The sequence below is a fragment of the Neoarius graeffei genome, chromosome 23 (genome assembly GCF_027579695.1).
Source record: "Neoarius graeffei isolate fNeoGra1 chromosome 23, fNeoGra1.pri, whole genome shotgun sequence".
NCBI lineage: Eukaryota > Metazoa > Chordata > Actinopteri > Siluriformes > Ariidae > Neoarius > Neoarius graeffei.
The window spans coordinates 30,186,622-30,211,142 of NC_083591.1; the positions used below are offsets into that span (position 1 = coordinate 30,186,622).

Here is a 24,521-nt window from a genome sequence, read left to right on the forward strand (position 1 = left end):
CTCATCTTTCCGGTGCGTTCTTGATTTTTCCATCGTGTCCTATTTCGCCATAGCAAATACCCAGAATGTATCATATTCATGTTTAAGTGAATAATCAATTCAGTCATCATAACTTGGCATTTTTAACCCAAGCAATCAAAAAGAGGAAATTTATTCAATATTTTCACTCATCTGTGAAGGAGGGGCTTTAATTCTTCATGATGGAGTTATTTTATATGTAAATCAATTTTACAAAAGCATTTGAATTGTAACCAAAAAATTTTCCACAGTGGAGGCCAGATAAAGCAAGATGCTATATTTATTCTTAAACATGACAAAAGAAACATTGAGTGTTTGGTAAATGCAAAATGGTAAAATTTATTTTGACCATAATGTCCCAAATGAGAGACCGGTTTCTGAGACGGAGATTTTATTTATATATATATATATATATATATATATATATATATATATATATATATATATATATATATATATATATATATATATATATATAAAAAATACACACACACACACACACACACACACATATATATATATATATATATATATATATATATATATATATATATATATATATAGTGTGTGTGTGTATTTTTTATATATATATATATATACACACATATATACATACATACACACATATATACATACATACACACACACACATAGTGGGGCAAAAAAGTATTTAGTCAGTCGTCAGTCACCAATTGTGCAAGTTTTCCCACTTAAAAAGATGAGAGAGGCCTGTAATTTTCATCATAGGTACACTTCAACTATGAGAGACAGAATAGGGGGAAAGAATCCAGGAAATCACATTGTAGGATTTTTAATGAATTAATTTGCAAATTATGGTGGAAAATAAGTATTTGGTCAATAACAAAAATTAATCTCAATACTTTATATACCCTTTGTTGGCAATGACAGAGGTCAAATGTTTTCTGTAAGTCTTCACAAGGTTTTCACACACTGTTGCTGGTATTTTGGCCCATTCCTCCATGCAGAGCTCCTCTAGAGCAGTGAGGTTTTGGGGCTGTCGCTGGGCAACATGGACTTTCAACTCCCTCCAAAGATTTTCTATGGGGTTGAGATCTGGAGACTGGCTAGGCCACTCCAGGACCCTGAAATGCTTCTTACAAAGCCACTCCTTCATTGCCCGGGCGGTGTGTTTGGGATCATTGTCATGCTGAAAGACCCAGCCACGTTTCATCTTCAATGCCCTTGCTGATGGAAGGAGGTTTTCACTCAAAATCTCACGATACATGGCCCCATTCATTCTTTCCTTTACACGGATCAGTCGTCCTGGTCCCTTTGCAGAAAAACAGCCCCAAAGCATGATGTTTCCACCCCCATGCTTCACAGTAGGTATGGTGTTCTTTGGATGCAACTCAGCATTCTTTCTCCTCCAAACACGAGAAGTTGAGTTTTTACCAAAAAGTTCTATTTTGGTTTCATCTGACCATATGGCATTCTCCCAATCCTCTTCTGGATCATCCAAATGCTCTCTAGCAAATTTCAGACGGGCCTGGACATGTACTGGCTTAAGCAGGGGGACATGTCTGGCACTGCAGGATTTGAGTCCTTGGCGGCGTAGTGTGTTACTGATGGTAGCCTTTGTTACTTTGGTCCCAGCTCTCTGCAGGCCATTCACTAGGTCCCCCCGTGTGGTTCTGGGATTTTTGCTCACCGTTCTTGTGATCATTTTGACCCCACGGGGTGAGATCTTGCGTGGAGCCCCAGATCGAGGGAGATTATCAGTGGTCTTGTATGTCTTCCATTTTCTAATAATTGCTCCCACACTTGATTTCTTCACACCAAGCTGCTTACCTATTGCAGATTCAGTCTTCCCAGCCTGGTGCAGGTCTACAATTTTGTTTCTGGTGTCCTTTGACAGCTCTTTGGTCTTGGCCATAGTGGAGTTTGGAGTGTGACTGTTTGAGGTTGTGGGCAGGTGTCTTTTATACTGATAACGAGTTCAAACAGGTGCCATTAATACAGGTAACGAGTGGAGGACAGAGGAGCCTCTTAAAGAAGTTGTTCCAGGTCTGTGAGAGCCAGAAATCTTGCTTGTTTGTAGGTGACCAAATACTTATTTTACCGAGGAATTTACCAATTAATTCATTAAAAATCCTACAATGTGATTTCCTGGATTCTTTCCCCCCATTCTGTCTCTCATAGTTGAAGTGTACCTATGATGAAAATTACAGGCCTCTCTCATCTTTTTAAGTGGGAGAACTTGCACAATTGATGGCTGACTGAATACTTTTTTGCCCCACTATATACGTATAAAAAGAGGTTTAACCCTGTTCCTGTTGCTTCACTGTCCTGCAGTTTGGTTCTCCTAATCTCAACGCAAATGCTCTTGAATGTTTTTGGTGAATTATAGAATGGAGTTTGGTTCAAGGTTTGAGATGAGTAAAGGCAATAATCACTCAACAGGAAACATCTCTAGTTCATTTTTCTGTGCAAACTCAGTCCCGGTCTGTCTGTCTTATACTCTGCCTGCAGTAAACTGTGAGAGTCTGGCACAGCTACTCTCGCTGTGTGGATTCGTGGCCTTCTGGCAGGTGTCTCACCTGGAGAGAAGTGTCAGTGCTGAGCTTCGGCGGCGGCGAGGAGAGAAGGAAGAGAAAGAGGAGAAGGAGAAAGGGCCCATTAACAAGAACAAGGTCTGTATCAAGACAAGTGCAAATTCCTCCTTCACAAAGGGATGCTCATTCTTTCCATACAGATTTCTCATCCTGATCATTATAATCACGATGCCTAACTTTATAATTTGCATCCTGTGCGGCAGGAAGCCAATGACAGCTGTGTGGAGGAAGAGCTTGGCTTGACTGGTGCCTCAGCGGAGGACACCGAGGCAGAATTCATCCGTAAAATTTGTGAGGCAGAACTTTTAGCTGGTGAGCGTTAGTTTCCTCTTTTATTTATTTGGCTTGTTCATGAAATCAAGCGTCTCTATCTCAGCTATGGTAACAATCTGAATAAATTGTCCTCTATTAATGCTATTAATGTTTGATGTTTAATTTCACTGGTTTTGCATTTGATTTTTTTTGTATCCAGAAGGGAACATGCTCAGTGTGTTTCTGCCTTTGCTGGTGAAGGTGTGCAGCTCACCTGGCCGATATTCTCATCCCCAACTCGCCACTTCTGCCTGCCTCGCGCTCTCCCAGTTCATGATGATCAGGTAAATTGTATTTTATTAAACATTTATTACGTTACCTTGAACAGACGGAGTTGTCTGAATTGTAATTGTTTGCAAATCTGCAATAAAGAAAGTTATATAAATTCAGGATTTGCATTTCTGTATGTTAAGTTACCTTTAATTCTGTCCTCTTCCCAAAAAAAGCTCAATTTACCAGCATTATTGTAATGGAAGTGTGTGTGTCTCTCTCTCTCTCTCTCTCTCTCTCTCTCTCTCTGTGGGTGTCTGTCTCTCTATCTGTGTGTGGGTGTCTGTGTGTGGGTGTGTGCGCGCGTGCGCATGTGTCTGTGTGTGGGTGTCTGCATCTTTCTCTGTGTGTGGTTGTGTCTCTCTGTGCATGTCTGTGTGTCTCTCTCTGTGTGTGGGGGGGTGTGTCTGTGCACGTGTCTGTCTCTCTCTCTCTGGGTGTGTGTGTGTCTCTCTCTGTCTCTCTCTCTGTGTGCACACGTCTGTGTGTATCTCTGTATGTCTGTCTGTGTGCGCGTCTCTGCATGTTTCAATCTGTATGTCTGTCTCGGTGTGTACACGTGTGTGTGTGTCTCTCTCTCTCTGTGTGCATGCGCATGTGTCCGTCTGTGTCTCTCTCTCTGTGGGTGTCTGTGTGGGTGTGTCTTGCTCTCTGTGTGTGGGTGTCTGTCTGTGTGCGTGCGCATGTGTCTGTGTGGGTGTGTCTCTCTCTGTGCGCGTATGTGTGTGTCTCTCTCTCTCTCTCTCTCTCTCTCTCTCTCTGTGTGTGCGCGTGTGCGTCTCTCTCTCTCTCTGTGTGCATGTCTGTGTGTGGGTGTCTGTCTGTCTGTGCATGTGTGGGTGTGTCTGTGTGTGCATGTCTGTGTCTCTCTCTGTATGTCTGTCTGTGTGCGCGTCTCTCTCTGTGCATGTTTCAATCTGTGTGTCTCGGTGTGTGCACATGTCTGTGTCTCTCTCTCTGTGTGCACGCGCATGTGTGTGTCTGTCTGTCTCTCTCTCTCTCAGTCCAGCAGTGTGTAAGGAGAATATCCGTTTACTCTTCACTGTGTTGGAGAAATCTCCTCTCCCAGTTGTCAGAGCAAATGCTATCATTGCCCTTGGAGACCTGACTGTTCGCTTCCCCAACATTCTGGAGCCCTGGACCCCCAACTTGTATGCCAGGTACACCAACTTGCCGAATAACTTGATTTCCATGCGTACCTGTATCCTACTAACTGACGAGGCCATGTCACTTTAATTTAAAAAGATTCCATTCTGCACCCTGCTAAACTTTCTCCAGCATCGCTCACTGCACAGTAAGATTTTATTGCCTGCATAAATCATTGTTTCACAATTCATTGCTCCATATTGGATGTGTCCGTGAAGGCTGTGTGACGAAAACGTGTCCGTGCGCCTGACCGCCATCACGGTTCTGACCCAGTTGGTGTTAAAGGATGTGATGAAGGTCAAAGGTCAGGTTAGTGAGGTTGCTGTACTCCTGCTTGACCCTGAGCCACATATTGCCAACCTTGCAGTCAACTTCTTCAATGAACTCTCTGCTAAGGTAGGTGCTTCCCATCTGTCTGTCTTCAACTAATCTGATTTCAGAAACGCCTTTAGTCCAGGGCCAGTTTATTTCGGGTGCATTTGAATCTTGATGTATGAACGAGCAGGCTGTGCTTCTTGATGTATTTTTCTTTGTGTTTAATGACGTTAACAACTTCCTCTCTCAGGATAATGCAATCTATAATCTACTGCCAGACATAATAAGCAGACTGTCGGATCCAGAGAGAGGGATGAAAGAGGAGGACTTCAGCACGATTATGAAGTCGGTCAATTTTCATTTGGTATTTGGTTAAAATGTTTGTAAATGATGTAACTGACTGACTGTTCTCTCTTTCTCACAGGCAACTCTTTTCCTATATAACGAAGGAGAGGCAGACCGAGAGTTTGGTGGAGAAGCTCTGTCAACGTTTCAGAACTGCAAAGTGAGTAGTCAAAATTATTAGTGATGCAGTGCTATGCATTGCAAACTATTGCCTCCCATATATGGGAGTCAGTAGTTTGCAGTGCAAAGCACAGCAAACTCTTGTTGTTCTGCGTGTTTCTTATTATTATTCATCTTCCGTACAAATTTCGATTTCAAATAACCCAATAACCATACATCAAAACGTGCGGCTCGATCGGACTCGCTATGCTATTACTTTGTTCATCATTCTACGATTTTTTTTCGCAACGTAGTCGCGAAAAAATCACGCAAAATCTCCCATTCGTTTCAATGGAAATAAATGGAAAAAAATCGCACATTTTCAACGTTTTTCAAACATCCGCTGCTCTGGCATGCTTTCACCTAGAGACATGATTCAAACTTTAAAACGGAGACAAAATTCTCCTGTGTGGATCTGGCATTCAACTTTTTTGCTAGGTTGTATACTTTTTGATCAGTCACAGATCAATCACCATGATCAGTTCTGGAGAAATTCAGACTTTATAATGCGTGTCAGTGGGGTGAGCTTAGAGTGGAGGTGAGCAAGTTAGTGTGGAGACAGCTTTTAAAAAATGCTTGACATTTCTCATTAAAACTGTGTTCAGCCACAAATTTCACTCTACACATATAATTTTCTCAAAAGTTGGAGTCACACTTGTCTTGATTCATACAATGTGTCTACCTAAACGATACGATTTACAGTTTTTGCACGAGAAGCCTCAAAGTGACAGGTTCACAGCCCAACTGCCCAATTGACTCCCATTATAATCCTGACAGCGATTTTACTAAAAAATCAGACATGTCAGTTGTTTTCAACTCGCTCTATTTTCCACAATTTTACACTAGGGACAAAAACATTACATCAATGTGTTCATGAGAGCTTTGTAGCACTCAATGTGAAAGAATTTTGTGAATGCCTCCTTTAGTTTTCGAGTAAATCGTCGTTGTTCAAGGCCTGTTCCTGAGCAAAAAACTGACCGCTTTTGAGACAAAGTGAGCATGCTAGCTGTTAGGAGAAGAAAATTCTCTGAATTATGCTTTGCCTGTGTCTTCTGTCTACTTCGGCTGCACTTGTGAGAGCACCGTCACCATGGCAACCAGCACCAGTAAGGGAGCAGATGGGGGAGGGGCTTCTCGCTCGCTCGCTCTCTCTCTCTCTCTCTCTCTCTCTCTCTCTCTCTCTCTCTCTCTCAAACACACACATGATCATAGCAAGTCACACATTCACACAGTACAACTCCTGCAGTAGCGACTGCTACGGCCACTGCATCACTCTCGCGATTTCCCTCAGGGGAATTGTCTCTAGTTAGACTTTTCGATGCACTAAAAATGGCTCACATTACCTGCAGTAAAGAACACGTGGACATGGGTTTCGTATTGCTTAGAGTAATTATGTGAACTTTTCGGCTAGAAACATTGTTGAGTGGTTTGCTAAAGACAAAGTATACGCATTTGTCTGTGATTTTGTTCAGGACCGAGCGGCAGTGGGCAGATCTGGCTGTATCTCTGTCACTGCTCTCCATGTGTGAGCGAGGATTTAAAAAGTTGCAGGAGTGCTGGGAGTGTTATAGTGATAAACTTACCGAGGATGCAGTTTACCAGCCTTTGCTCGCCATCTTGGCTAAACTCCGCCGAAGAGCCAAGCCCCAGATCAAGGTACGGCAGATTCCATACACTGATGAAAGCATATTCAAACTCTTCCCCCCCCCACCACCACCACCACCAGACCCCAAGAGAAAATCAAACTCGCCAGTGCTCAGCTCCAGCAGGGGGAGGGGTTTAAACACCGTGAACAGTAAAAACATTTTCAGCATATGCGTTTACAGATGGCTTGTCTAATGGCCCTTGTAGGAACTTTAAAATGGTTCCATATGATCATCATTACAGTATTGATCGGCTGCTCAGTCTATTTGAATGCATCTGAGCTATATGTACAGTTAGGTCCATATATATTTGGACACTGACACAGATTTTGTTTGTTTTTTTACCTGTTTACTGAAACATATTCAAGTTATAGTTATATAATGGACATAAAGTCCAGACTTTCAGCTTTCATTTGAGGGTATCCACATTAAAATTGGATGAAGGATTTAGGAGTTTCAGCTCCTTAACATGTGCCACCCTGTTTTTAAAGGGACCAAAAGTAATTGGACAATTGACCCAAAGGCTATTTCATGGGCAGGTGCGGGCAATTCCTTCGTTATGTCATTCTCAATTAAGCAGATAAAAGGCCTGGAGTTGATTTGAGGTGTGGTGCTTGCATTTGGAAGATTTTGCTGTGAAGAAAACATGCGGTCAAAGGAGCTCTCCATGCAGGTGAAACAAGCCATCCTTAAGCTGCGAAAACAGAAAAAAACCATCCGAGAAATTGCTACAATATTAGGAGTGGCAAAATCTACAGTTTGGTACATCCTGAGAAAGAAAGCAAGCACTGGTGAACTCATCAATGCAAAAAGACCTGGATGCCCACAGAAGACAACAGTGGTTTATGATCGCAGAATAATTTCCATGGTGAAGAGAAACCCCTTCACAACAGCCAACCAAGTGAACAACACTCTCCAGGAGATAGGCGTATCAATATCCAAATCTGCCATAAAGAGAAGACTGTATGAAAGTAAATACAGAGGGTTCACTGCACAGTGCAAGCCACTCATAAGCCTCAAGAATAAAAAGGCTAGATTGGACTTTGCTAAAAAAACATCTAAAAAAGCCAGCACAGTTCTGGAAGAACATTCTTTGGACAGATGAAACCAAGATCAACCTCTACCAGAATGATGGAAAGAAAAAAGTATGGCAAAGGCATGGTACAGCTCATGATCCAAAGCATATCACATCATCTGTAAAACACAGTGGAGGCAGTGTGATGGCTTGGGCATGCATGGTTGCCAGTGGCACTGGGTCACTAGTGTTTATTGATGATGTGACACAGGACAGAAGCAGCCGGATGAATTCTGAGGTATTCAGAGACATACTGTGTGCTCAAATCCAGCCAAACTGATTGGTCGGCGTTTCATAATACAGATGAACAATGACCCAAAACATAAAGCCAAAGCAACCCAGGAGTTTATTAAAGCAAAGAAGTGGAATATTCTTGAATGGCCAAGTCAGTCACCTGATCTCAACCCAATTGAGCATGCATTTCACTTGTTAAAGACTAAACTTCAGACAGAAAGGCCCACAAACAAACAGCAACTGAAAACCGCTGCATTCATCATACGTTCAAAAACGTTCATCATAGTGTGGCGCTGTATTCTCTAATTCTCACTGCTTATAACTCTACACCCCCCCGGTGGAGATGAGCTGGGAAACTGAAGACTGAAGGAACGGTATTGAAAAGTATTTTTCCAGTCTCACCTGTGAAAGGTAATCCCATGTGATCTCGTTTGGACGGTAAACCTGTTGGTACAGTTAAACGCAGCACATGAATGAGGCATCTTTATTCTCGGCTACTGTCTAGACGCTATACCAGAGACGGGTGAAGAATCTCCACTTTGCCCCATCCAATATGGCGGCGAGGATGTTTATATGTCTGTGCCTTTCTCCATCACCCACACGTACTCTTATTGAAGCAGCGCACGACAAGCCTCAACAGGAACTACGGGTGACTCGCAGGGCCAAATTAGAATTTGCGTTAATGGCACTATTTTTTTTAAATCGCGTTAAATTGAGATCGCGTTAACGCGTTATCACGTTAACTTTGACAGCACTAATATAGATAGTTTTTTTTTTTTCTAATTTTACTATTTTGCATTTACCGAACACTCAATGTTTCTTTTGTCATGTTTAATAAGAATAAAGATAGCATCTTGCTTTATCTGGCCTCCACTGTGGAAAATTTTTTTGATTACAATGCAAATGCTTTTGTAAAATTGATTTACATATAAAATAACTCCATCATGAAGAATTAAAGCCCCTCCTTCACAGATGAGTGAAAATACTGAATAAATTTCCTCTTTTTGATTGCTTGGGTTAAAAATGCCAAGTTATGATGACTGAATTGATTATTCACTTAAATATGAAGAATATGATACATTTTGGGTATTTGATATGGCGAAATAGGATACAATGGAAAAATCAAGAACGCACCGGAAAGATGAGAATAACGGCGCTGGTAAAAGAACAGCGACTGTACCGGCTGAAGGTCGCGCGGGTCTCTGCTGCGGCGCGCGAGCTCAAAGTCTTTCCCGCACCATTCATGGCGCGTTTGGCAGCACTGATCTCCATTTCGTAGCCCTCGGCCTCTCGCTTGTATTACATACAGTAGCTCGGGTTACGGTGGGGGGCTAGTCCTCTGGTAACCACAAGAGTTTGACTCCCTACTCGCATCTGTATGGCAGTAGGCACCATTTTTATGATCGTCTTTGGTATGACCCGACCGCGAGGAGAACTCGCGATCTCCTGATCGAAAGTCGGACACACTAACCACTAGGCCACTCGCCACTGCTCAGGCGGATTAAAAATGCCCACTATTTTTTTTTTTTTTTTTTTTCCCCCCCCATCAGAAATTCCACCTATTCTCTGGCAACACTGTCTAATTTGTAAGTGACATTTGAATGCATCAGCAATGCCTGTTGCAGGAGATCAGAGACAATAGCATCCTTTTGTCTGTCTGTGTAAAATTTCACTTTGATATAGTAGTTTGATAAATCTTCAGTATTCGGTTTGTGCTGAAAATTTTTAATTGAACAGATCTTATTTCTGTGCTCTAAACGTCACAGGCTCAGGTAGAAGAGTTTGAGAAGAAGTTGACAGCGGTGCATACGAAAGGCCTGGAAAATGTGGAAAATGAGGAAAGAGAGCAGCAACTAGAGGAGCAGAAAAACACTCCTGTGCATAAGAGCGCTCGCAGACCAACACGAGGTAACACGACTCATTGCTGTCTGTCTCAAAATTATTTATAACACACACGCACTCTGGGAAGCTGATTTATTTATAGGCTCACAAACATGCTGCACAGGGCTGGGGTTATTCCTGCTTATAACTGTTGGATGTATCCTGCTTTCTTTAATGTGCATCTGGGGAAAATGATTCATGCGATATGTCTTAATACCACCATAATGTACTTGGGGGTGGGGAATACTCTGTGATGAGATTTCAGGTTTAATGTTCTTACATACACTTGTTACAATGGCTCTGCCATCACGGTTTCTACATCTTATCATAGCATCCTGTTCTCCTCATCATCATCATGATGAGACCCTTGTTAGCTTCCAGGAAAAATAACGTCTTGCCTCATTGCAGGTCGTGCAAAGTCCAGGATGGATGACAGTGACTTGGTGACCCCCAAAACCTCCCGCGCTCACCGCAAAACAATCATCTTCAGCAGTGATGAAGGAGAGGATGAAGAAGGTGAGATGGCAGTGCCATACACTAGTCTTTTATCACTTCAAGAAAACCTGTCGTCCAGTCTGGCATATGATCTGATGACCTTGAGCATTGCTTGTGTGTCTGCATATTTCCACTATACAATCTGCAGTCAGACATGTTGCTTTAAAACTAGAGCTGCAAAAATTACGGCGATGCAAAATTTGCGTGCCGATGCATCGGACCCAAAACAAAGATGGCGGCACCAGAGAGTAGTAGTGATGCGAGTGGCTCTTCAGAGTTTCAAAAGTCTTGAATCACACACACACACAGTATTCTTAAGGTGAAAGGAAAGTGGCAGAGTGTAAGTTGTTATTTGCATGTGAATGAAGATGCACTTTTTTCAGTAAGCTAGGCCTACACTACCATTCAAAAGTTTGGGGTCACTTTGAAATGTCCTTATTTTTGAAAGAAAAGCACTGTTCTTTTCAATGAAGATCACTTTAAACTGATCAGAAATCCACTCTATACATTGCTAATGTGGTAAATGACTATTCTAGCTGCAAATGTCTGGTTTTTGGTGCAATATCTCCATAGGTGTATAGAGGCCCATTTCCAGCAACTCTCACTCCAGTGTTCTAATGGTACAATGTGTTTGCTCATTGCCTCAGAAGGCTAATGGATGATTAGAAAACCCTTGTACAATCATGTAAGCACAGCTGAAAACAGTTGAGCTCTTTAGAGAAGCTATAAAACTGACCTTCCTTTGAGCAGATTGAGTTTCTGGAGCATCACATTTGTGGGGTCGATTAAATGCTCAAAATGGCCAGAAAAATGTCTTGACTATATTTTCTATTCATTTTACAACTTATGGTGGTAAATAAAAGTGTGACTTTTCATGGAAAACACAAAATTGTCTGGGTGACCCCAAACTTTTGAACGGTAGTGTACGTGTTAAACATAAGGGCAATTCCATGTAAATGTCAACCTCACCATGCAAGAATAAAGCAACATGTAATACATCAAAACCACTCCCAGAGATATCACCTAGGCCTGTATTTTACAGATGTGAATAAGTTGAACCAATTTGTCACAAGAATTGTTCCCTTCGCCTTAATATGTCAGTCTTTCTTTCTTATAATGTAAACCCCAAGCTAAAATCAGCTTTGATCATGTACAATTCTATATTATTGCCACAAGCCACAGAAATGTATGCTAAAATCCACAAAACAGCAAAACAATAGCCATCCTAAATATTATTTAAGAACTTTGATAGTTTTAGCTGATATTTAGAGAGTTTTTCAAAGGGTTATGGTGGTTAAATTGCTGATTTTCTAAACATATGCCATGTCTATTTCAGACGCGTCACATCCATAACGCTGACTTTTCCTTCCGAAACTCTGCATGAAATACAAAATATTTTAAACAAAGATTTTTTAATATTCACCTTGGACCCCTCTATCAAACGGATATCTCCATTTCGACATTAGGTTTACAATTTCACAGAGTTTGATAAAAATGTACAGTCACCCAAGAAAAGTGATACTTTTTCTGTCACATCCATAACGCATCTTTTATTGGCATTTTCTGGCATGCCCTAGATGTACTATGGGAATTGTTCTTGTTCTATCACTTCTCCAGTATGGTACAGCCTTAAAATACGCAACACCTGTTTAAATACTGGGAGACAATAAAACATGCACTGGGTCATTTGTTGCCATTTTGAGTTTAAGTGTCACGTCCATAACGCTGGAATTGCTCATAAATGTTAAACTCTGTTGGTTGAGGAAATGGTGGGCTGCCAGCTGCAACTGCAAGCTGGAAAAACACTTTCTGTATTAAGGCCAGTTTATGCTGACAACCCAGTCCTCGCAGATGGCGTCTGCGAAGCGCCCCCCCCCCTTCGCAGACGCTCTACGCGCACCTCCCAAAAATTGTGACCACCGCAGACAGCGTCGCAGACAAGAGGGCTCTGATTGGTCCACTCTACATCCGCTGTACACGCACTTCCGCTTCCCTACTTTCCCGGTTTGTTTTGTTTTCACTACCGCCATTTTTAAAAACACGAGCGAAGATGGAGCAGCACGAAGAGCGGTTGATCGAGGAAGTGAGGAAGTACGTACATCTATACGACTCCAGTTCTAGTCATTATAAGTAACCGGAGGATAAACACTCCACTAACCACACCCACCAACTACTCCTAGCGACTTTGCACCCCCTTGCGTTGTGGCGGTGAATAACATCGCGCACGCCTATTACTCCCCGCTCAACGATAAATTACAACTGTCTGCGAAAAGCTATCTGCGAAAGCCTTGTCGCAAGATCATGCAGAGGCCTTTAGCCTAAAGCCCCCAAATTTGCATTAGTTACTGTAGGCTATTCTTTCAATTTCTCTAAGAAAGTATTCTGGGTGACTTTTTTTTTATTTTTTTTTTTTTTATTGAATGCTCAACATCAGAATGCATTATTTTGCACTTGTAGACTCTTACTTGAATCGTATTTTGGAATTTTGAGTTTAAGAAAAAAGGTGAGTGGCAGAGTGTATTACTATAAGTTATTTTCATCTGAATAAATAATTAAGATGCAGTATTTTCTGTAAGCTAGACCTATGTTTTCAACATGTGTTAAATTCTGTTGGTTCAGAAAGGACACCATGACGAGCTGCTGCCTCCCACTGCCGCTATTTTTGTGATTTTTTTTTTTTTGTTTGTTTGTTTGTTTGTTTTTTGTTTGTTTTTTTTTTTTGGGTTGGAAAAACATTTACTGTATTAGCTTAAAGCCCTCAAGTATACGTTAGTTACTGTATTCGTCCAGTTGCTTTAAGAAAGTATTCTGGGTGATCTCTTTATTTTATATTGAATGCTACCTCAGACACAGAATACATAATTTTGCACTTGTATATTCTTACTTGAATTTTATTTTGGAATTTTGAGTTTAAGAGCAATAAACATGCATTGTGATGTTAAGGAATTTGTGTTTTTTCATTCAGACATGTAAATCAACATGTATAAACAGCTATATAAGTGAAGTAATGGGGAAATAATCGTTAATCGAATTGAAAAATTAATCGCTAGAGTAATCGATGCATCGATAAAATAATCGCTAGATTAATCGTTGAAAAAATAATCATTTTGCCCAGCCCTATTTAAAACGCAGCTGGCTACGATGGTCTGCATGCTGTGACTGTTCCATTGTGTGTGTCTGATGCAGCAAGTAAGGATTTGGACACATCATGGCACATTTGTGTACAACCCCGATTCCAAAAAAGTTGGGACAAAGTACAAACTGTAAATAAAAATGGAATGCAATGATGTGGAAGTTTCAAAATTCCATATTTTATTCAGAATAGAATATAGATGACATATCAAGTGTTTAAACTGAGAAAATGTATCATTTAAAGAGAAAAATTAGGTGATTTTAAATTTCATGACAACAACACATCTCAAAAAAGTTGGGACAAGGCCATGTTTACCACTGTGAGACATCCCCTTTTCTCTTTACAACAGTCTGTAAACGTCTGGGGACTGAGGAGACAAGTTGCTCAAGTTTAGGGATAGGAATGTTAACCCATTCTTGTCTAATGTAGGATTCTACTTGCTCAACTGTCTTAGGTCTTTTTTGTCGTATCTTCCGTTTTATGATGCGCCAAATGTTTTCTATGGGTGAAAGATCTGGACTGCAGGCTGGCCAGTTCAGTACCCGGACCCTTCTTCTACGCAGCTATGATGCTGTAATTGATGCAGTATGTGGTTTGGCATTGTCATATTGGAAAATGCAAGGTCTTCCCTGAAAGAGACGTCGTCTGGGTGGGAGCATATGTTGCTCTAGAACCTGGATATACCTTTCAGCATTGATGGTGTCTTTCCAGATGTGTAAGCTGCCCATGCTACACGCACTAATGCAACCCCATACCATCAGAGATGCAGGCTTCTGAACTGAGCGCTGATAACAACTTGGGTCGTCCTTCTCCTCTTTAGTCCGAATGACACGGCGTCCCTGATTTCCATAAAGAACTTCAAATTTTGATTCGTCTGACCACAGAACAGTTTTCCACTTTGCCACAGTCCATTTTAAATGAGCCTTGGCCCAGAGAAAATGTCTGTGCTTCTGGATCATGTTTAGATACGGCTTCTTCTTTGAACTATAGAGTTTTAGCTGGCAACGGCGGATGGCACGGTGAATTGTGTTCACAGATAATGTTCTCTGGAAATATTCCTGAGCCCATTTTGTGATTTCCAATACAGAAGCATGCCTGTATGTGATGCAGTGCCGTCTAAGGGCCCGAAGATCACGGGCACCCAGTATGGTTTTCCGGCCTTGACCCTTATGTACAGAGATTCTTCCAGATTCTCTGAATCTTTTGATGATATTATGCACTGTAGATGATGATATGTTCAAACTCTTTGCAATTTTACACTGTCGAACTCCTTTCTGATATTGCTCCACTATTTGTCGGCGCAGAATTAGGGGGATTGGTGATCCTCTTCCCATCTTTACTTCTGAGAGCTGCTGCCACTCCAAGATGCTCTTTTTATACCCAGTCATGTTAATGACCTATTGCCAATTGACCTAATGAGTTGCAATTTGGTCCTCCAGCTGTTCCTTTTTTGTACCTTTTAACTTTTCCAGCCTCTTATTGCCCCTGTCCCAACTTTTTTGAGATGTGTTGCTGTCATGAAATTTCAAATGAGCCAATATTTGGCATGAAATTTCAAAATGCCTCACTTTCAACATCTGATATGTTGTCTATGTTCTATTGTGACTACAATATCAGTTTTTGAGATTTGTAAATTATTCCATTCCATTTTTATTTACAATTTGTACTTTGTCCCAACTTTTTTGGAATCGGGGTTGTACGTTTTGTCGAAAAAGCTTGAGCAGTCTGCCTTTCCCTCTCCCCTGTGAGAAGCTGAATGCCTTCAGTGCTGCATTACTGTAGGGTTAGAGGGAAAAGGCTACTGTGGGATGCTAACAAACAGCCCACAATCTGGTTCCAGTCCAGACTGAGGAGGCTGGAAAACAAGTTCGCAGTGCACAAGTGAGAATCCAGAAACGGCTAAAAACAGGCTCTGGTTAAAGTATCCTTTACAGTTACAGCATTTAGCAGATGGGCTTATTCAGAGTGGCTTGGATAAGTGTTTTAGAAGAAGACGACGACTGTCGCATGCACACGCAAGCAGAGTGAAATTCGTCGTCTGCATTTTTAACCCATCGGATGCAGTGAACACACCCAGAGCAATGGGCGGCACGGTGGTGTAGTGGTTAGCACGGTCGCCTCACGGCAAGAAGGTTCCGGGTTCGAACCCACCCACCGGCGAGGGCCTTTCTGTGTGGAGTTTGCATGTTCTCCCCGTGTCTGCGTGGGTTTCCTCCGGGTGCTCCGGTTTCCCCCACAGTCCAAAGACATGCAGTTAGGTTGATGTGGGGCGGCCTTGGGCTGAGGTGCACTTGAGCAAGGTACCGAACCCCTGACTGCTCCCCGGGCGCTCTGGGTGTGTGCGTGCGTGTTCACTGCTTCAGATGGGTTAAATGCAGAGGATGAATTTCACTCTGCTTGAAGTGTGCATGTGACGAATAATAAAGGTTTCTTCTTCTTTCTTCTATGCTACAGCGCCCAGGGAGCAGTTGGTGCCTTGCTCAAGGGCACTTCAGCCCAAGGCCGCTCCATGTTAATCGAACCGCATGTCTTTTCAATCTTTATCAGAAGCATCCTCATGCTAGTTCATGATCACAGAATGAGAGTACATTCAACCTTAAATTCTTTCGTGGAGGTTAGTACAGTATGAAAAGAAAACAAGACGAGGGTGAAAGCTAAGAGAACTTAAAGTTAAGCACTTGAATTGGATGCACCGGTTCAAGTGCTTGGTTCAGAGGTAGGTAGGTGTTTTAATCGTTTTGCTTGAAGAAAGTCAATGACTCAGCTTTTCAGACAGCCAGGGGAAGTTCATTTCATCACTTGGGAATCTCGAGTGATGGTGGTTTGAGCAGTGATGGACCTCTTTACACTGACCACAGCAGCCCGTGGCATAAGCCCACCGGACCTTTGGTCCAGGTGAGCTAAAAATAAAAATGGCTCCTATTTCTTCGCATCAAAAGGCACATATACATTACAGTCCTGCTCACCATTATTGGCACCCCTTCATTTTTTGCATAACCTGTACAATATCTTCAGAAATAAATGGAAATGTACCAAATTTATAGCATCAGGATCTTTTAATTGGAGGTCCAACGAAATTTAACAAAGAAAATTGTTTTTTCAACTTACATATTGTAATTTCAAAGAAGAAACAGAAAAAACACCATGTGCAGCAATAATGGCACCCCTCTTTAATATTTGGTTGCACACCCTTTGGCAGTGATGACAGCCTCCCAAACGTTTCTTGTAGCCATCTATAAGCTGCTTGCACTTCTCAGCTGGTATTTTCTCCCACTCTTCCTTTACAATTTGTTCAAGCTCTTGAACGTTTGCAGGGTTCTTTTCCTCAGTGGCAGATTTCAGCTCACCCCAAAGATTTTTGATTGGATTGAGATCATTTTAAAACAGTCCATTTTTTCCCTTTTCAACCATTCCTGTGTGCTTTTGGATGTGTGCTTTGGGTCTTTGTCTTGCTGAAGGACCCATGATCTTCAACTCAAACTAAGTTTTCTTACACTAGGTAGGACGTTTCGCTCTTAAATATCTTGATAATTCTCTGATTTCATGATTCCTGTGATACGGTCAAGGCCTGCAGTACCAGATGCAGCAAAGCAGCCCCACAGCATTATGGATCCTACACCATGCTTAACTGTTGGTAGGGTGTTCTTTTCCTTGTAGGCTTCATTGCGCCATCTGTAAACAAACTGTTGGTGTGCATTGCCAAAAAACTCTATTTTTGTTTCATCTGTCCACAGAACATTTTCCCAGAAGGATTGCGGTTTGTCCAGGTACTCTTTGGCAAAGATCAGTCGTTCCTTTTTGTCTTTTCCTCAGCAATGGTGTCTTCCTTGGCCTTTGCCCATAAAGCCCTGTTTGGTTTAGTGTGCGGCATATGGTACTTGTTGAAATCATGACCCCAGACTGTTCCGGGTTGGCCTTCAGGTCTTTGGATGTTTGACATGGTGTTTTTTCCACCATTCACACCAACTTTCGAAGACTTCTCATCAATTTTTCTCTTCCCCCCCCATGTCCAGAGAGGTTCTTGACAGTTCCATGCTTGGCAAACTTCTTAATAACATTACGCACTGTTGAAACAGGGATACCAAGGTCTTTGGAGATGGCCTTATACCCTTTGGAGGTCTTGTGTATGCTAATAATAGCTCTTCTGATGTCCTCAGACAGCTCCTTTGTCTTCACCATTGTGACAAAGGAACAGGGAATAACAGGTGGCTTTTTAAAACATGGAAGTCATCATTCATTGGCTAATTCATGTCACATGGGCACAGACAATTTATTACAGGTAATTCTCATTTGTAATTTACCACAGGTGAGCAGTGTTGGGCACGTTACTTTCAAAAAGTAATTAGTTATAGTTACTAGTTACTTTTCTCAAAAAGTAACTGAGTTAGTAACGGAGTTACTTTGTCATAAAAGTAACTAATTACCAGGGAAAGTAATTATTCGTTACATTTTGTTCCCCCTCAAAAAAAAAATCAAATTCAATTAGTGTAATCATAATAAAAGTGAATGTTAAATGTGTTTAATGACTGAAATGGACACTTAACAGAACCAATTAGTAATGTTATCTACACTATATTAATATTTTTGTGGGACAATGTGAGAAGACATCTATCAAATGTAATATATTTTTGTAGTTATTAAAATTGTTACTAATTACTGGCCACTGACGAGGACAAACGCTTTGTTCCTCGACATAATGTGCATTGCACGTAAACACTCTTGCCTTTTATTTCAAGTAATGAAAAGTCCTGGCTGTATTTCCAGTGTGAAAGCGCAGTGCTGGGCTGACCGCTCGCCATCGCTGGGTCTTCCGATTGAAAGAGCGCGCAGTAGTGCAGTAGGCGTGGCCTACCTACACATGTCCAAATCTACTCTGATTGGCTTACTGTGCCGTTGTCTCGCGTCTCCCCGCCCCACACGAAAGCAGAGTAAAGAAAGGCTGAGCGAGCAGCGTGCCAGATGAGAACAGCTTTAATAAAGTAACGCATAGTATTTTATTGTAAGTAACAGGAACGGCGTTATAACGATGTAAAAAGTAATTAGTTAGATTACTCGTTACTAAAAAAAGTAACGCCGTTAGTAACGCCGTTTATTTCTAACGCCGTTATTCCCATCACTGCAGGTGAGTCATAATGTTTCCATACTGATTTACAGCAAAGGGTGCCAATATCAGTGACACAGCAAGCTTTAAATTTTTATATTTTTCCCCTCATTGTTTATTGTTTTAAATTGTTGTTTATCATTTGCTCTTTTGTATCAAACACGAGTTCTCTCTAGAAAAAAGTTGTTTCACTTGATTCATTTTTTTCAGGAGATATTCCACATTATGTACTTAAACTTCATGGGTGCCAATAATGGTGAGCAGGACTGTACTTAATCAACACACATACCAACTTTCAAGACCATACCACTCGTAGTTTTCAAGTTCTGCTCCGGAAACAAAACCTACCTCTAAGACTGACCTGAGAGACTAAGTCTGGAATTGTTTCCATGGAAACATGAAAAATTAAAATTTCTCAGTATGTAAAGGCACATCTACATCACCTTGTTAACATGTATAACAAGTTTCAAACCCGTATCATGAATAGTTTTGGATATGTGCTCCGGAAACCAACATCGCTCTTGGAAGCGAAGTCAAAATCTTTTTTTTTTTTTTTTTTTTTTTTTCCAAAAATCCAAAATGGCAAAAAGGCACCAGTTCACATGTTGCTTGATATGTATACAAAGTTTCATAAATGCCCCTTTTCCACCAAAGCAGTTCCAGGGATGGTTCGGGGCCAGTGCTTAGTTTGGAACCAGGTTTTCTGTTTCCACTGACAAAGAACTGGCTCTGGGGCCAGAAAAACCGGTTCCAGGCTAGCACCAACTCTCTGCTGGGCCAGAGGAAAGAACCGCTTACGTCAACAATAACAAGACCGCGAAAGGTCGCCATTTTTAAGCGACGAGAAGCAGCAGCTGTCCAAACGCGAAGTCATCCGTTATTATTGTTGCTGCTGCTGCTTCTTCCGTGGTGTTTTTGCTTCGATATTTGCGCCAAGGTTTATGCAAATGCAGCGATGTAATGACGTGGCTCCCTTTAGCATCGCGAGCTATGGAAAAGCAAACTGGTTCTCAGCTGGCTCGCAAGTTGAACGAGTTGTGAACTAGCACCAGCACTGGCCCCGAACCAGCCCTGGAACTGATTTGGTGGAAAAGGGGTATAAGAGATCTTCAGTATTTTTAAAGATATGGCCCAGAAACGCAAACATGACCAGATGGACATAACCAGTTTCTATACCCCCCACCAAACTTTGTTTGGTGGGGGATATTTAAAAAAAAAAAAAAGTTCCACTCTTACCATCAAACACTTTATTTTGTTGCTTCTTTTTGTTTTTGAGTAGTGTTTTTATTTCATCCTTGGTTGGTTCAGCCACACGCTCCGCCATTTTGTTTTGTTTTTCTCTACTCACGGTATATGAGCTGGGAGCCAATCAGAGCGTGCAATTGCTACATCACAGCTACATCACCTTGTTAATGTGTATACCAAGTGGTGTTTTGAGCAGTGATGGAGGTTTGGAGGGTGCAGTGTGTCGTAAGTGCTTTAATGTGGCCAAGTGCCAGTCTGTTTTTGACTTTTGTGGGCAAGGATCAGTGTTTTAAACATGCAGGCAGCTTCACGTAGCACTGGTGTGGTGTGGGAGAACATGGGGGAGGTTTAAAGCAAGGCTAGATTTTGGATCACTTGCAGGGGTTGGATGGCGTGCAGAGGCAGACCAGCCAGGGGTTAGTTGTAGTAATCGGTCTCAACATGACATGGGACTGAAATGAGCACTCGAGTGATTTCTGAAGATAGAAATGGCCAAAAGCTTTTCTTTCATGTTGTAAAGGAGAAACCTGCATGACTGCGCTAGCTTAGAAATGCGAGGCTGGAAGGATATGGTTAGTTGTCTCGGACTAGCCCAAAGATGTGCGCGGGAACCGATTGTGTGATGTGACATTTGTCCAGGGAGAGCACAAGATCTTGAAATGGGGATGCAGCTGCTTAGTTTTGCTGGGATTCCAGCTGATGAGGTGTCAGAAGGGGTGTTCACACGGCACATATTTGCATCGATGCTGCACCGATGTATTTTGTTGCGATATATCTTACACCGGTGTAAATTTTGTGGAGCGTTCACACGTCACAAACTTACTTACTAGAGAGAAGCGTGTTAGCACCGGTGCAGCCCCACTTGCGTTCACACAGCAGTTTTTGCGACCGTGCTATACGATAGTAATAATGCGGAAATGAAATATGCGCATGCGTGAAAATGTACTTCCTTTTCCCGGTTGTCATGGCATCACCAAGCGCCGGGAAAACAACATGGATGAAGACGCGCAGTTCTGTTGTTGATATTCGCCATTTTGGAAGCGCAAAATACCAGGATGCAAATTATGCAATGCCCGTGTGTAATCAACTCTCCTGACGCGTAGCGAGTCTACCCCTGTAGCGTTCAGACGTCCCATTTTATATCGGTGCTGCCCCGCAAACTAGCATTTACTCCGGAGTAAATTTCTTAAACCACCTCCCGAGCAGGGTTAGATTTGCACCGGTTTAAGCAGCTTTCAGAGGCTACACCGGTATAACTTTGTACCGTGTGAACGCTCTACCGGGGCGGCCCCGGTGCTACACCGGAGTAAAAGTTGCCGTGTGAACACCCCTAGACATTCTGAGATCGGTGTAGAAACAGGAGTGTCCAAGAGGATGAGTGCGCATTAACAGCATAGCAATGGTATGAAAATCCAGATGATATTCCCTTATTACTGTAAGGGGAGAACTCCCTGTCTGTTTCAAAAGGAAATGCATCAACATCTGAAATTTAAGTCTGGCTTTCAAGGGCACTTTTTGTGGTACAGCTGAAATTATTTCATCCACATTCACTGGATATGAGCGATTGTGTGCTCTGATTGGCTACTCTACTATTTGGCTATCAGCTCATGTACCGTGAGTAGAGAAAACCAAAATGGCGGAGCATGTTGCTGAACCAACCAAGGATGAAATAAAAAAGCAACAAAATATGGAATGAAAGTGTTTGATGGTAAGAGTGGCTTTTTTTTTTTTTTTAAATAAATATCCCCCACCCAAACAAAGTTTGGTGGAGGGGTACAGAAACTGATTCCATCCGTCCGGTCACGTTTTCATTTCCGGGCCATGTCTTTAAAACTATTGAAGATCTCTTCATGAAACTTTGTATTCATATCAAGCAACATGTGAACTGGTGCCTTTTTGCCATTTTGATTTTTTTTTTTTTTTCAAATTTTTACCTAAAACTAGATTTTGACTTGGTTTCTTGGAGCAATATTTGTTTCCAGAGCATATATCCAACACTATTCATGATACGGATTTGAAACTTGTTATACATGATGTAGATGTGCCTTTTCATACTGAGAAATTTAAATTTTTCATATTTCCATGGAAACAGTTTCAGACTTGGTCTTTCAGCTTAGTCTTGGGGTAGGTTTTGTTTCCGGAGCAGAACTTGAAAATTGAGTGCTATGGTCTTGAAAGTTGGTATGTGTGTTGATTTAATGTATTTGGGTGATTCTCATGAAGACCTTCACATTAACAAAGTTTTTCACCTCATTTCAGTATTTTTTCAAGTTGAGAGCCTAAAATAGTGTGAACTTTACTATGTTGATCTTTTTTTAATGGAAAAATATTTTAATGGAATTTTCTTATTTGAGGCTTACATGATCCAGAATAATTCTCATCACCGTTACAGTAAATGATGAAGCTAGATCATGAGTTAAAAACATTTTTTGACAATTTATTTCATATTTCCACAAAATATCCCATTAAATGAACAGCACAGTCCATGACAATTACTTTATATATTTTTTTACATTTATTTATTGCCCTCACAGTGCATGGTAATGAGAATATTGAGTAACGGTAATGAGATACTCTTGGCTAATTTCACAAATAACCTGAAATGCTAGCAACCTATAACTTTGCCACATGTTAAAGCCTTATATTGTGATAATCATAAAATATTTTTTTTATTTTTAAAAGTAATGCATATTAAACCATAACGGTTATGATAATAGTGTAACTGAGGACAGATTTAGCAACATTAACATAAATATCACAAAGTAAGAAAAGAGTGAGCAACTGACCTTGTCTCCATTTTGAATCTTGTATCTGAAGTGATGCATCATGGGATAGCTGATCAATTTAAAGGCACGGTGTACTTTTTATAGGGGGGTGAAATCATGAAACGGTAATGAGATATTTGGTGCGGACATAGTTATTTTGTTTAAAATCAAGTACTTTTTTTTGTTCAACACAAAAAATATTAATATGCATAAATATAGATGTTTTAAAATAACTTTACATTGTTTTTTTTATATAATTAGGAATTTTTATATGATTTAAAGTAAACATTAAAAAAAGGGATGCGGACACATAACGGTAATGAGAATTTCCATAGATTTTTTGTTTAATTGATATAAAAATTAGTTTATGATGATGAAAACCATTTGTCCATACAGTGCTCCCTATTTTCTTTACACAAAATATCAGAGTTTATGTGAATTAAGTATTGATTTTGGAAAATGCGTCCTGGACATGTTCACTGCAGCTTCATGAGAATCACCCATTTGTGCCTTTTGATGCTAAGAAATGTGAGAAATTAAAATTTTTAGCTCACCTGGACCAAAGGTCTGGTGGGTTTATGCCATGGGCTGCCGAGGTCGGTGTAAAGAGGTAGGGTTGGTTTCCTGCAGCAGAACTTGAAGAATGTGACAATATCTTGAAACTTAGTATAGATGAGTCTTGTTTTTTTTGTTGTTGTTGTTTTTTGAGAATTATTGTAGTATTTTTCACAAATTGCTCCTGTCAACTGAATATTTTACTACGTGTGCATGCAATTTGTCACGTCCACTAAGCGGAACTGATTGTCGGATGTTTTGTATAAAGTTTCTATTTATCGAATTTGCAAAAAATGCTCCGTTTATCAAAATCCAGTGACTGTGGATATAATAAAACAATTATGCCACTCAATCTCATCGTATATGGACAATCAACTCAGCGCTACGCATCTTGTTGGCTATCGGCTCATGTATGACCTGTTATATAGTAGTGTGTGTGATGCATATGTGCGCGCACTTGTACAACAATAATTTGAGTTATAAAGTTGATCTATGATTTGTCATAAGTAACATATGCAGGTCAAGTCTTGTTTTTTTTTATTAATTATCATTAATTCTTAATTGTGTGGGTTTTTATTTTTTAAACTTAGATGCTGTCATGGCAGAGAGTGAGACTCCAAAAGTCACCACACCCATCTCACGTACCCGACGCACTCGTCTACGCCACTAGTCCTCCTTTTGCCTGGGACTCTGCCTCACTTCCCCTGTTTTTATCTTGATCTGTTTTTGTTCTGTCCATTCTGAATGCACTTTTTTCCTTTTCTTTTTTCCAATGCAATACATTTTTATCCATGCTTTTTACAAAATGTTTCTATCCAAGTTAAAACAGTAATTTTGTAACTTGCCTGTGCTAGGCTGTATCATTGTTGCATGATTTGAAATAATGAACTTTTAATAAAAAAATAGCCTAAAAAGTATACCGGAAATGGTTTGGGTTTTTTGTGCAAAATATTAAATACAGCATTAAAGCACTGTTTTTAAAAAAAAGGGCTCCCAAGCAATACAAGTACAGAACAATGTTTTGAGGCCTGTTTTCAGAGGGCTTCATGCCTTGCATTGATGGACTAGCTCATTTGTCAGCCATATTGAAATTGCTAAATGAATATGCTGAGCTAGTAAGGTGTTTGTTTTTTTGTTTTTTTTTTAATGTAATATATTTTCTTAAACTTGTATGCATTGTGTGGGTTTTTTTTCCCTTGCCTGTGCCATTATAAACTGCATCTACAAAACAAGATAACATTTTGGTTTTAGTTGCT

The 24,521-nt window shown here is 40.8% G+C and overlaps 1 protein-coding gene across 1 annotated transcript in view; it reads left to right on the forward strand.

The window, feature by feature from the left end:
* ncapd2 (non-SMC condensin I complex, subunit D2) overlaps window positions 1–24,182 on the forward strand; it is a 136,616-nt gene extending 112,434 nt beyond the window's left edge. Inside the window, exons 22-32 of the mRNA XM_060906042.1 lie at window positions 2,509–2,669; window positions 2,795–2,903; window positions 3,064–3,187; window positions 4,178–4,333; window positions 4,538–4,715; window positions 4,885–4,979; window positions 5,059–5,139; window positions 6,611–6,794; window positions 9,857–9,998; window positions 10,380–10,487; window positions 23,856–24,182. Coding sequence (XP_060762025.1) covers window positions 2,509–2,669; window positions 2,795–2,903; window positions 3,064–3,187; window positions 4,178–4,333; window positions 4,538–4,715; window positions 4,885–4,979; window positions 5,059–5,139; window positions 6,611–6,794; window positions 9,857–9,998; window positions 10,380–10,487; window positions 23,856–23,935 — 1,418 coding nt within the window. The 3' untranslated portion in view covers window positions 23,936–24,182. The remainder of the gene's footprint in view (window positions 1–2,508; window positions 2,670–2,794; window positions 2,904–3,063; window positions 3,188–4,177; window positions 4,334–4,537; window positions 4,716–4,884; window positions 4,980–5,058; window positions 5,140–6,610; window positions 6,795–9,856; window positions 9,999–10,379; window positions 10,488–23,855) is intronic.
* The last annotated feature ends 339 nt before the right edge of the window (window positions 24,183–24,521 follow it).